The 14,279-nt window shown below is 46.1% G+C and overlaps 1 protein-coding gene across 3 annotated transcripts; it reads right to left on the bottom strand.

The window, feature by feature from the left end:
* Positions 1-222: 222 nt before the first annotated feature.
* On the bottom strand, positions 223-12,989 carry LOC118361351 (proline-rich protein 36-like). 3 transcript variants are annotated; one of them, XM_035741218.2, is made up of 13 exons: positions 12,883-12,989; positions 11,720-11,912; positions 10,995-11,134; positions 10,699-10,801; positions 10,419-10,587; positions 7,667-9,832; positions 6,552-7,495; positions 6,320-6,437; positions 5,751-5,896; positions 4,991-5,649; positions 4,794-4,846; positions 2,990-3,056; positions 223-2,867 (listed from the first exon to the last, which is right to left on the bottom strand). In XM_035741218.2, the coding sequence occupies exons 3-10, from the start codon at positions 11,108-11,110 to the stop codon at positions 5,317-5,319; spliced, it is 4,095 nt and encodes a 1,364-aa protein (XP_035597111.2). In that variant the 5' UTR covers positions 11,111-11,134; positions 11,720-11,912; positions 12,883-12,989; the 3' UTR covers positions 223-2,867; positions 2,990-3,056; positions 4,794-4,846; positions 4,991-5,316. The 3 variants fall into 3 exon arrangements, with proteins under 3 accessions (XP_035597111.2, XP_035597109.2, XP_035597110.2); XM_035741216.2 differs by having other exon boundaries at positions 12,783-12,932; XM_035741217.2 differs by having other exon boundaries at positions 12,756-12,893.
* Between the last annotated feature and the right edge of the window lie 1,290 nt (positions 12,990-14,279).

Raw genomic sequence — 14,279 nt, 5'->3', positions numbered from 1 at the left:
AAATCGCCTTAATTTATTTTCTATCATCCATGAAGTCTTACTGGAATGTAAGCTCATCACATCACCGATGGGAAGCAATTGGAATTATTGATCAAAAGCCGAGTTTGGGCTCCTGGGCTTTTTCCACTGTCTCAAGCATGAATTTGCAAATAAGAGGTTTGCTAGATACAATTCAGTAGATGAAGCCTACTATTAGTTGCAAATACCAACACAAAAGAAGGCTCATTTTCTGTAAATAGTTTAATATTAAATAAAAAAAAGACTCCCATATAAAAAGAAAGCTACAGTCCACAATTCAATCTTTAAACATAAGTATTGAAAGCAAGGGTATGAGAAAATACTTAATTACAATTCCCCCCAAAATTCACAATTCATTGTTGTCTCTAACAATATAAAATCAAAATAAAACACATTAGCTGTACATATTTACAAATCTCCAAGTGTAGAAATTGCATAATCTGCTTCTTTTCATTTTATTTAAATACAGTAAGAGATGCCAGTATTATTGGGCTGGCAGATAGTGTACAGAGCAAAGCCATTTGAAGGACAAAGAAAGTATAACTCTATCCCACCAAAAATACATTGCGTTACAAACCCACACAAGATGGGCAAAAAATTATGTATAAAATAAATACAACTACTGAGCGATATTGTATGCTAAAAAAAAACATGGAAAAGTATATTTATTTTATACTAATACACATTTTTGAGAGAAAGAGATTTTGTTTAACAAATGTCACAACATATTGTAATGGCCATCTCAGTTTCTGGACTGGAATCCCGTTGAAAATCTGTGGTTAGAATTGAAGAGGGTAGGCCATGAGAACAGACAAAAGGGTATCAAAGATCTGGTAAGATAATGTATGGAAGAATGGTCTAAACCAATGTGTTCTCCAATCACATAAAAAATCTAAAACATGTAAAGGCTCAGTGCCATTATCCTCACAAGGTGAGTTAAAGGAATTGAATTCAGAGGTGCCAATAAGTTTGACCCCTATCTTTGAGAAAAAAAAATGTCTTACTAATAAACAAAATCTCTGTTTCCAATTGTATAAAATATCATTTTAAAACATTTTGGAGCATACAATAGCTCAGTATTAGGATTGTTGTTGTAATTTTTGTTCAATCTTTACCACGGGTGCCAATAATTGTCGACTTGGATGTATATCTCAACACACTATTTCTTCAGCCATTCCCGTCAAAGGAAATAATTGAAATGTACATTGTTTGCTAAACATCACACAGAGAATTATGTTGGAGTGTATCACAAAACATGACCACCAGATCGAGCTGGTACATTTAAAACCTCTACAGGATTGGTGTCCCCTTGCGGGACGGTTGAGCTAACGTAGGCTAATGTGATTAGCATGAGGTTGTAAGTAACAAGAACATTTCCCACGACATAGACATATCTGATAGGGCCAGAAAGCTTACATTCTTGTTAATCTAAATGCACTGTACTATTTAAAGTAGCTATTACAGTGAAATAATACCATGCTATTGTTTGAGGAGAGTGCACAGTTATGAACTTGAAAATGTATTAATAAACCAATTAGGCACATGTGGGTAGTCTTGATACAACATTTTGAACAGAAACACAATAGTTCATTGAATCAGTATAAAACATTGCACATACACTGCTGTCATCTAGTGGGCAAAATCTAAATTGCTCCTAGATTCCTAAGTCATTTATTGGCCTTTCTCTTGCATTTCAAAGACAAAAATAAAAGTAAAAAATAAACATGTTTTTTTCCCTCCTTTGTATTATCTTTTACCAGATCTAATGTGCTATATTATCCTACAGTACTTTCACATTTCCACAAACTTCAAAGTGTTCCCTTTCAAATGGTATCAATAATATGCATATCCTTGCTTCAGGGCCCGAGCTACATGCAGATCGATTTGGGTGTGTCATTTTTAGAAAACTGGAGAGAAAAAAAAAAAAGTGTCCTACCCTGAAAGCTTATCTTGAATGTGGGTTGTTAGTAGTGTCAAGTCATGCCCATTTCACATTATCTTTATGAACTTGAAAATATGACTTCAGAATATTTAGGCTGGAGAGTTTGCTGGCCAACTCATTGATCCTGCTTTGTGATACACCCCCTGATTGAGAATTATTACTTTTGCCATTGCATGGTTTCCACATCAAGGCTATGTGTTGGGTAGTAGTGTGTCTGTCTGCAGAGAAGCTCGAGACTGTCTGTCACAGATGCATGGTCTCTCTCTCTCTCTCTCGGTACACATACTGTATGACTACCACAGTGAAAGGGCTCAGCAACAGCAAGCATCTCTAGTAGTTGGTATAAGTTGCCCTACAACTCAGGTCCAGGATTAGATATATTTTGTATCCTCATAAGGATTTGGGTTATCTGATCCCAGATCTGTGGTCAGGGACAACGTCTAGCATCTCGAAAACACTCTTGGAACATACACAAACCACACATATCATACAATCTCAAACAGAGAGCAAACGTAGGTCATTCAAGTAGATACTCTTATCCTGACTCACAGTAAACGCACTGAGAAACAGTACAGGTTTTTTTGTTGTAGACAATTCTAACACTTACATCATAACGGATCTCAATCAATAACGCCAAGCAACCACACAGACTTAAGACTGGTCTTCTCCTAAGTGAAAGCATCCACAGAATTATGTTTATTTTTTATCTAGATCACTCCTGTTCAAAGATAAGAGGTTGGCATGATGATATAGTAGTGCAGTTGAAAAACAGTGGGGGAGCCAGGATTATATAAAGCAGTGATAGTGGGTGAGGTTGGCGGTGAAGGGGAAACAGTCACTGTCTCTGGGACCTGGCCCCCCGCCGCCTCCTGCCCCGGACCGACCTCTCAGGCTTCAGCAGCACCACCTACAACACAGACACACGTCAGCATCAGAACTGCTGTTAGAAAACAGGCCGTGGCAACTGAGCTGATATAATAGGTCCAATTATGTTCAAATGAGAGTTGCGGGAAGGTCTGGTGCTTTTACCGTGGGTTTAGGTTCCTCTAGGGCTGGAGCATCCAGATCTCGGAAATCCTCCAGCACATTCTGTAGCCTAAGACACACAAAGAAATGAATATCACTCATATATATATATCACCTGTTAAATCCACATAGAAGAAGGGGAGGAGACGGGGTTAAAGAAGGATTTTTAAGCCTCAAGACAAAATCGAGACATTGATTGTGTACGGTGTGCCATTCAGAGGGTGAATGGGCAAGACAAAAGATTTTGGTGCCTTTGAACAAGGTGCCAGGCGCAGCGGTTTGTGTCAAGAGCTGCAGCGCTGCCGTTTCCCGCGTGTATAAAGAATAGCCCACCACACAAAGAACACAGTCAACTTGACAACTGTGGGAAGCATTGTAGTCAACATGGGCCAGCATCCCTGTGAAACGCTTTCGACACCTTGTAGAGTCCATGCAACTTCCTAATATTGAGTTGCACTCCCTTTGGCCCTCAGAACAGCCTCAATTCATCGATGCATGCTCTACAAGGTGTCGAACACACATATAGTGCATACGGAAAGTATTCAGACCCCTTGACTTGATCCACATTTTGTTACATTACAGCGTTTTTCTAAAATGGATTAAATTGTTCCCCCCCCCATCAAAATACACACACAATAACCCAAAATGACAAAGCAAAAACAGTTTTGAAATCTTTAGAATTTTTTGGGAAAATGTATTACAAATAATAAACTGAAATAATCACATTTTTTTTTGTATATATTTAATATTCAGACCCTTTACTCAGTACTTTGTTGAAGCAGCTTTGCCAGCAATTACAGCCTCGAGTCTTCTTGGGTATGACGCTACAAGTTTGGCACAACTGCATTTGGGGAGTTTCTCCCATTCTTCCTTGCAAATCCTCTCAAACTCTGTCAGGTTCGATGAGGTGCGTCGCTGCACAGCTATTTTCAGGTCTCTCCAGAGATGTTTGATTAGGTTCAAGTCTGGGCTCTGGCTGGAACACTCAAGGACATTCAGAGACTTGTCCCAAAGCCACTCCTACATTGTCTTGACTGTGTGCTTAGGGTCGTTGTCCTATTGGAAGGTGAACCTTCGCCCCAGTCTGAGGTCCTGAGCACTCTGGAGCAGGTTTTCATCGAGAATCTCTCTGTACTTAGAATGGAACCATCTTTCCCTCGATCCTGACTGGTCTCCCAGTCTTTGCCACTGAAAAACATCTCCACATCATGATGCTGCCACCACCATGTTTCACTGTAGGGATGGTGCCAGGTTTCCTCCAGACGTGATGCTTGGCATTCAGGCCGAAGAATTCGATCTTGTTTTCATCAGACCAGAGAATCTGGTTTCTAATGGTCTGAGAATCCTTTAGATGGCTTTTGGCAAACTCCAATTGGGCTGTCATGTGCCTTTTACTGAGGAGTGGCTTCCATCTGGCCACTCTGCCAAATCCTATCCAATCAATTGAATTTACCACAGGTGGACTCCATTCAAGCTGTATAAACATCTCAAAGATGATCATCAGCTCAATTTCGAGTCTCATAGCAAAGGGTCTGAATACTTACGTAGGTTGTAATGTAACAAAATGTGGAAAAATTCAAGGGGTCTGAATACTTCCTGAATGCACTGTACACACACACACACACACACACACACACACACACACACACACACACACACACACACACACACACACACACACACTAGTATTCAATTGAATTGTTCTAAGGAAAAGTGGTAGTGTTATAACCATTGAGAAGATAGTCAGAAAAGAACGTTGGTGCTCATCGTTACCAAAGACTAATGTACAGAATCAAAATGAGCTCACGTTTGTTTTCTCTTCCTGCCCCTCCTGGCTCCCGCCGTTTGGGCAGTTAGGTTCTGAAAGGGAAAAAGGCCACTGAAATCAATAAGGCACAAATGATATCTCAAATCTTTCACTGCATGTTATGTAATATGCAATATTGTGGAGGAATGGCATTTTGAACCATGCAGTGTTAAAAACAATACATCCTTATGGCTCACCCTGCCCTGCTCAATGTGCTGCAGACCCACAGTCTCCTCCTTGGGGCAGCTGCCCCCATCTCTGGGGCTCAGGTACCCCCCTGCCTGGGGTCTGTCCCCATTCCTATCTGTGACAGCCTGGCTGTACGACTCGGTCTTGGCTTCCTCAAGGTAGATGGGGGGCAGAGGGGGGGTAGTGTGGCCCTCTGGGACCCCTGGCTTGCTCTGCAGGGGTGTGGACGAGCCGTCGTTGCTGGGTTTGGGGGTGCCCTGAGCCGGGGAGTGGGCCGCCTCCAAGTTGAGCCGGGACAGTTCCGGGTTCCTCAGGGAGCAGGCCAGGCGAGGGCTCAGGGACAGGGGGGCGGAGGGGGCAGGGGGCTCCCCAGGGTAGGAGGGGGTAAGGCACAGAGGACGTCGGCCCCAGTCTGAGCTGCTTCTTGCTCTTTAGCACTGACCTGGAGGAAAGAGGTGTAGATGGTGTCCATGAAGGAGGCATAGGGGTCCAGGACGCTCCCCACGGAGCCCTCACCACGTTGGGACACGGGGGTACGGACAGGACAGGGGCTGGGCGCAGCCTCCGGGGTAAGCCGATTGGCTGGAATATCCTCCTGAGGGGCGGGGCTGTCTTTTTCCTGTAAGGACATTGGCTTTTCTCCCTTGGAGGGCGGCGCCATATTGAGCTGAAGGAGGAAGAGGAACGGCTGATGTGATCAACATCCAATGCTGATATTTAAAAATCACAGGACAAGGCTCGTGTCAGGAGTCGGAACACAACAAGTACCTGGATGTTGTTGAGGAGGTTGATGGCCCCATCAGGGCCCTGGAGTAGAGGCATGCCCAGGGCAGAGGTCTGTACGGGGGGGAGGAGGAGAGGGCCTGCACCTAGCCCCAGCAGACTGTGGAGGCTAGTCAGAGCAGACAGGTCTCCTACAAAGACACATGGTTCATCACCAAAATGGTTTCTGAATGATCAATATGTGGGTAATGTACAAGATATAGCTTTGTTGTAGCTGTTCCCCACAGTTGTGCATAACACACTATTCGGAGAGTTAAATGTAATAGACAATACTAACTATGATTCAGCATAGCGAGGGCTTGGGACTATAAGGTTCTTTTAGCATTTTTGTCAAAATGTAGTTATTCTGTTCAATGTTCTCGAACTATATAGTACTCTAAAACACCCCCAAAAGAATGCTGTTAAGTTCAAAAGAACACAAGATAAAAACATATTGCTGACACCATTCAAACCGGTGAGGGTTCAGAACTTTAAAAGCCAATTATTTCAGAATCAATAGGCAACAAAAGCGCTTGATATTACTAGCAGTGGAAATTAACGGTGCTGTGACTAACCTAGTAGGCCTGGGTTGAGGAGAGTGGGCAGTAACTGGTGGAGAACAGGGTTGTCCTTCCCCTGGACAGACAGGGGGATGAGGGTGTCCACCCCCCCATCAGGGCCTGAAGCGGAGACCTGGATGGAGACGGGACCAAAACGTCAAACTGACCTCTCTAATACAGATAGAGCCAACTCTTTCACAAGGGCAAACTACTGAGTATGAGCACTAAGATAAGGGAGGGAGCCTACCTGAGGTGGGGGTTGTTGGGGTAGGGGGAGCTGAGGGGTGGTCGGGAGGTCAGTAGAGCCCAGGGCAGCGTTTAGCAGAGTGGGGCTGAGGGAGAGGAAGCCCGGGGGAGGGAGAGGAGCGGGGAGCAGGAGCGACTGCAGGGCCTGGAGGGGCCCCTCGGCTGGGGGCAGCAGGCCCTGGAGGGCCTCAAGGAGCCCAGGGCCGGGGAGGGAGGATAGGTCCAGGAGTCCAGAGCCTTTATCCAGAGACAAACCCTCCAACAAGGCTGGGATGTGCTGCTGCTGCAGGGGGAGGTCCAGGCTCAGCTGGCCCAGCCCAGACAGTGGCAACATGGCAGCCTGCTGTTGGCCAAGGAGCAGGGAGGCCATAAGGAGAGCCTGGAGGCCCAGTTTCTCCCCTATACCCAGATCACCCTCCTGGCCTGGGGTAAGGGTGGCAGAGTGGGGTAGAAGTGGGTTCAACAGACCCAGGAGATTGAGAGGCAGCTCTCCCTGACCTCCCATTAGAGAGGGGAGTAGGCTAAACGGAAAGTTGTGGTTCAGATGGGCAGTCTGTTGTTGTTTCTGGTGTTGCTCTTGGTGTTGTTCATGCTGTAACAGTAGTTGTTGGTGTTCCGATTGTTGTTGATGATGATGATGATCAGGCAGTTGATGGTGTTGCTGTGAGGTGTTAGAGGTGGGGAGGTGACACTGCTGACCGCCCAGCCACAGGCCCAGGGGCAGGGAGCCCAGGATGGTGGGATCCAAGAGGGAGGGCAGGCCGGCTGTGGCAGACAGGAGCTGGAGGAGCTGCTCCTGGCTCATGAAGGGGAAGGCTTCGGCCAAGGGTAAGGAGCTGGGGGAGTCCCCTAGGGAAGGGGTGTTGCAGGAGCCGGGGCTGCAACCTCCTGGGGTTTTGCTCACTGTCGAGCTACGATGATCAACACTCTCAGGCTCTTGCACCCCTAGAGAGGATAAAATAGAACCCGGATGAAAAGGAGCGAGGGAGATGATTGTTCAAAATGCACAGTGCTCAACAACAACTAACACGAATACAGTCGAATGAACAATGAATCAATTTTCCTATTCCGTGGACTTCGCCTAGTTACAGACAGAATTTCAAGGCTCAACCTCACCTGTAGTGTTGTTGCCGGTGGTTGTGTCCAGGCCCCCTTCCTCCAGAGGCGTGGTGGAGGAGGCTGCCAGCAGGGCCAGCACGTGGTTACTAAGATCCAGGGGTCTGGGGGAGGTGGTGCTGCTGCAGCTGGTGACGGTGGCGCTATGGTTGGAGGTGGGGGTGCTGTTGGGAGGATGACCCAGGCTGAGACCAGGGCCTAGTGTTGATATGCTCTCAATCTCCACTGATGCACTGACGTCAGGCAAGGTCTGGCACATGGGAGACTGTAAGGTGGTGGTGGCGGCATCCATGGGTTGGTTTTGGGCCTGCCGTAGCCGATCAGGGGTGTGTCGGGTGGGCGAGGGGCTACTGCGATGGTGTATTGACTGAGCGTTGGACAGGGCCGTGGAGGGAGACCGTCTCTGTTTGGGACTGGCCTTCGTATGTGGAGAATGTGCACTAGCACTACCAAGCCTGGACAATGACTGAGTGGGAGACAGGGGCTGTGACAGGCCTTGCATGGTACAGGGATGAGAGGGGGACTGCATGGGGAATGGTCTAATGTTTAAATGGGAGGGAGAGGGAGACTGCCTGGGGCTCTGCCTCGTGCCTCCTGTACCGTGTCCAGAGCCGGGCTGGGCTCCGGCGGCTTGGGCGTTCTGCATACTGAGCAGGTGAAGCAGAGCGGAGAGAGGCTGGGTGGGGGGATCCGGTTGACCTGCCATGATTGTAGTGAAGTCCAGGGCGCTGTCAGGCTGCTTCTGAGGACCTGTGAGCGGGCAGGAGTGTCGGACTGAGAGCCTCAGACCCTGGAGGTGGTTCTCCGACGTGGCAGAGTGGGACGAGCCTGAGGTAGAGGAGGGTTGAGAGTGCAAGGCGGAGAGGTTGAGCACGTCACCGGGGGTTCTGAGAACGCTCACCTGGGAGTCCTTCAGCATGCTGAGCACCGTGGGCGAACGCCGCTGCCGCTTCCTGTGGGACGTCCGGTCTGTAGGGGAGAGGTGCAGGGGACTCGAGGCTAGGGGCTGCGAGAGGGTGGCGCAGGGGTGGAGGAGCAGGTGGGAGGCTGTAGGGAGAGGCCTAGTGATGGAGGGATGGCTGTTGTTGTGTAAAGTGCTGTTTGTTACCTTTGACTGCCGGGACTCTTTCGAGACCTCCAGAGAGGTGGCCGAGCTGAGGACGCTGGCTGAATTGGAACTGTGGTCGTGGGCCATCTGGATGGCCAGCTGAGCCTTAGCTGCTGCCGAGAGGAGACTACTGGCAGGAAACGAGGCTGTGTGTGGTTGCTTCTGGTGGTTCAAGAACTGTCCAAGAGGCAACCCAGAAGGACCAGCACTGATCCCCATGCCTGAGCCGGTGGCAGAAGCAGGTGTCTTTGTGGGCTTCTCACCCTTTTCAAGAGCTAGAGAGAGGATCTGAGGATTGCTTTGGTTGCTCAGTGAGTTTGTGTTAAGGATGTGATTATTAGTGCTACCGTTGCCTGAGTTCCTAAACTGCTCTAAGATGTCCTCGAGCTTGTATTTGGGGAAATGGAGGTTAGGGGACCCCCCGGGTAGAGGAGAGTGTGGGGAAGAAGAGGATATCCTTCTGGGGGGGTAGCCGCCCAGCACCACCCCTCCCACCTCCTGTTCAGAAAGCGAGGAAGAGGCGGAGGGGTGGCGTGAGCGCTGGCAGGGAGAGGGGGAACATGAGGGGGGCAGGAGAGACCCAATGATGATACCATGTGGGTGGCTCTGCCCTCCCCTTCCCAGTGTCCCAGGGGAGGAGGGAGGAAGGGGAGAGAGGGGCCCCAGATGAGGAGATCTGGGGGCTTCCGGAGTCTGGGGTGTCCTCTGACCCTGACTGAAGTTGTGAGACGTGGGGGTGCATGGGGACCTCTGAGGTGCCCCATAGCTGGAGAATTGAGAGGTGGTGGGAGGGAAATGGAGAGGAGGGGGCAGTCTCTTCAGAATCTCAGGAGAGTGATGAGAGTTAGTGCTAGCATGTGAGAGGGGTGAGGAACCATTGTAAGAATACACAAGTTGGGGGGAATATTTAGGACTGCCACAAGGGTTGTGGTTGAGATTATTGTTGGGCCTGGAGTGGACTAGATGGTGTTTAGAGGGATAAGTGCCACGTTCTTCTTCTTCCCTGTCCACTCTCATCCTCTTTGGATCTCGGTTCTCCATAATGGCACTGGTGACCTCTGCAAACAAACAAAAAACCTACATTAAGGGCTGGCACAATAATCGTATGGTTGAGAACAACGGACGATAACCACGAAACAAAACAAAAACGCTGTCATAATGGTCTCAATTCAACTTTATTTTCAAGTAAATATAGTTTCCCAAAAAGCTTTCTTTTTTTCTCCATTCATTTTTAAGTGTAGAGGGTAAAGTTGGCAGGCCTAATCATTTTACGGGCAAGAATGGCATGGTCGGGAGGAGAAGATTATTTTGAATATGTCCCAAGCGGTCAAAACCATTCGTTTTTTAAGACGGGTTTCACAAAAGCTGTGTTGTAATCATTAGGTATGTCGTAGCACATTTTCAAAGATGCAAAATGATACGTTACAAACTAGAAACTAAAACTACTGTGACAATAACAGTGGTCATTTGCATGACAATGAATCACTACCCAAAACCCCATAATTGTCACAGAACTAACCAACACAATTAGTTACATTTCTGAGAGCAGTTTTTCAATAGCACCATGAAAACCGGTAATAGTAGTACAATATCCGACAAGTACTTCTGTTATATTAGATCTCATTTTTTTTCTTTCATATTTACCTGTGTGACAGGAAACATAGGGCAGCTGTGAAGCCTGCATACTGCGACAGAGCGCTGCCATGGCAACCACTTTCCTTCGATGGTTACAGAGCTTTGTCATGTCCTGCTCTGCCTTCCCCACCAGCTGGCTGCGCTGCTGAACTTTGACCCCTAGGCTAAAGTTAAACACCTGCCCGAGACAATAAAGGAACATACCTTCAGCAAACCGCAGTCAAAATCAGGTGTGACACAGCGGAAATGAGATGGGAGATGCAGAGGGAAAAAGTGAGGTCTCCTTTACCTTGTGGATGACCAGCGGACATTCCAGACCACACTTGCATGTGCCATCGGTCAACAGATAAGACTTAACCTCCTCCAGTGAAGACAGGAACGTGCCACTTGGACTGTTGGAATGGACACAGATGCAGGAGATTCGTTTTTAAATAAAAGAGAAGGGAAATCAAATATATTTGACAATTCCCTGCTCTAGCCCAGCTTTTGGGAAATGAAGATAACGCACACCCAGACTAGTCTGAATATATAATATGGAATAATGTTCATAACACAAGCACTATGCCCGTTACTGGACTCGCTTACCTGACATACACCACAAGCCCGTCCTCCACTCTCCTCTGCCAGCCAATGGGGACTTGTATTGCCACAGTGTGAACTCCATCCGTGTCTCCACTGCCACTCTCACTGCCTCCCATCATTTTGTAAAAACCGCCTTGCAGCACCTTTGGGATAGAAGTGGCGGGAACAAATGTAGTATGAATTAGGGCTGTGGACGATCCCAGAATCTTTACCTATTACCCATTACCTATTTATTGCCTTACCGCCTCACGCCATTTGCACACCCTGTATATAGACTTTCTTTTTTTTCTTTCTCTATTGTGTTGTTGACTGTACGCCTGTTTATTCCATGTGTAACTCTGTGTTGTTCTTTGTGTCGCAATGCTTTGCTTTATCTTGGCCAGGTCGCAGTCGTAAATGAGAACTTGTTCTCAACTATCCTACCTGGTTAAATAAAGGTGAAATTTAAAAAAATGACAACTTTTTCCTTAAGATGTGAAACCCTCTTCGTGTTTTGTTTCCTGGTCACGATACTAACGAGTATCACAATACTGGTATTGTCCCAGCCCTAGTATGAATGCATGAGAGCTTTAATGAACAACTATTACGACAACAGTACTGAGATCTGGATTTCAATATTTCCCCACCAAAAACACAACCAGAGTTCCAACTCATAGAAACCAATATAAAGTCAAACAGAACATGGCTGATGAGTGAGGAAGGATATCATGTCGTTTTCTCCAGTATACCTTGTCATCTTTGAAAAGCCCAAGATAGTATTGGCTATGGTATCCACCGTTTGAAGGCCATGGTGTCAGCGGAGAAGAACAGACTCTGCCAACCTCCTTCCAAACACCTTGCAGAACTCTCCAAGAACGAAGTCTTCTAGCCCTACTTCAGAAGTCAGCCCCTCCAAAAACGCTGCAGCTCACACTCGGGCCACTGTATATATGCAATTGAAGATAAAGATGTACCTAGTTAGTTAGCCTTTAAATAAACACATTAAATGTTGAACAAAAGGGATCTCTCAATTCTGATCGCTACAATAACCCACACAGACATAGAAGGGAATACATATTTGGACATGCCTAGTTGTATTTCAATTGAGTCAGTAGCGTAGTATCAAATAGCTAGCTAGTTGGATGTTGAAATGAGAAGGGAAACCCAGCATTTGTAACCTGATAATAGAATAGCTAAATGCACACTATAATTATCTAATATATTACAAGAGAAAGCGACACGCAAAGTAGCGAAATCACATGCACAACGAGGAAGGTCCTATATCCAACCTCGGGCTAGCTTTATCCCAACTAGCTAGCCAACTAACGTAAACGAGCCAATGTTGCAGTCTGATGTTTCGTGACAGGTTGATAGACACAGTGCGAAATAACAGCATTTTAATCATGAGAACTTGGGGGGTAAATGGTTGTTTATAACTAGTCATGCATGCTAGCTAGATAACGAAGAATTGAGCGAATTGCATTCAACCGTTCTGTTCTAAAACAAGCTCTCGAAGTTTTGGAGTCTTCTCCTGTAAGCTCGCGGGAGAACACATAGTTAGCTGGCTTGGTAATGCTAAACTATTTTGGATGTTAACCTTATCTAGACAGCCAATACGATAATCAATCTTTCAGTGCAGTCTTTTCGCCACCAATCAAATCTCCGCCGGTCTATTAGATCGCTACATCTGCCCATCGGGTTAAAAACAAAGGGCAATAATGCTTCATTTTACTGCGCCTATGATCTTGGGGCGAAGCTAGCTCGCTAGCATTGACAGACATTTACTTGATTCTGTAGTGTCCCAAGACCCACCGATGTCCGATCGTGTCGCCAAATTATTCAGTTATTATCTCCAGACACTGCTCGATCAGGTCGGTGTAGGTTAAGCAAAAAAATAGCGTAGCTGATGCACCTTTTAATCCCTATTTCACGGTTTCAATTTTTTTTCTTGCAGATTCCGTGCAAAAAAAGAATGGAGTTTTCTAAGGAGCATGCGCACTTGGGATGCGAGAGACTGTTGTACCCACAATGCAATGGGACCTTTGTAGTGGTAGTCAAAGATTGTGTACTATGTTGACAAGATAGTTAAGTGACCGCTCTAACAATGGAAATACATGTCCTTAAAGATGGAAGACAGGCGTGAGGAAGCGACATCGGGTGGAACCATTCCAGCCAATGAGAGGGCGAGATACACGTGTCAACAACAAGCCATGGAGATAGATAGAGCCGGGGTTTGCCAAACTTTATTGCTTCTTGTCTCACCAATTGAGGTGTCTTTTGAGTCCTGACCAACCATATGGGTTAGGCGGTGAAAAAACATACACAGACCATACAATAAGTAAAAAATACAACCTTGGCAGCAGAGAGAAAATGTTACAGTTTTAAAGCTAATTTCCTGCAAATCTACACATTTTGTAATGGAGCTGAAATAAAATGTTGCCGTTCTATAGCACATTTTTCTGCAATACATTTTTCCATATGGCTAATGCTATGTTCTTATGATAACAAAGTCAATAGGGGCCTGATTGTCTCGTTTTTGTTTTGATGATTGTAAGTATTTAAATATTCTAGGCTATTTCTATTCAGTTTTAGTTGTTGAAGTTTACCCTGAAAGCGTTTTTTTCCATCCCTAAAATGTTTGTTTTTTTATTACCAAAAATGTAATCCCATGACCTACCTGGACCCCTGCCGCAACCCACAAGTGAGTCCCGACCCACAGTTTGGGAACCACTGAAATAGAGGACTCATCTTTGTATCTGTGCTATTATAGCGTCTGTGACAGCACGGGCAGTGCCAATGCCATCTCCATTTAAAGTAGTACATTTTCTTCTTCCTCATTGCCTGATTGCTCCAAACTCATAGGAAACCCCACCCAGTTGACTACTTTAAAATGGTGGAAGCCCTCAGTGGCAACGTCCATGCTCAAACAGGTTAGATGCATGATGAGTCCTCTATCTATCTATATGACAATAAACACAACTCAATATTAGGTCGTTTTTTCAAAGTATGCCACGTGCGTCCACTTATATTGGTGCATTGTAACAACCTAAACATTACGAAACGTTTATTTGATCAAATTAGCCACACGTAGCAAATAAGAAATTATTTTTTTGTGGACCAAATTCGACACTCGTTGACCACCATATAATAAGTCCCCTTATTTTCATGGACAGATTTGGAGCGGAGTAAAACCTCTTGCCTCGCGCAATCTCTGTGGTAGCCGACGCAAAAAAATACAATAAACGAGCCAGTTTGTTGTTCAACAGTGCTGGGGCCAAAAATAGGCCTTTGTAAAATCTCTTGTTTTCA

The sequence above is a fragment of the Oncorhynchus keta genome, chromosome 28 (genome assembly GCF_023373465.1).
Source record: "Oncorhynchus keta strain PuntledgeMale-10-30-2019 chromosome 28, Oket_V2, whole genome shotgun sequence".
Lineage (NCBI taxonomy): Eukaryota > Metazoa > Chordata > Actinopteri > Salmoniformes > Salmonidae > Oncorhynchus > Oncorhynchus keta.
The sequence above is the reverse complement of the archived record's forward strand: the minus strand, read 5'-3'. Positions and strand labels throughout refer to the sequence as shown.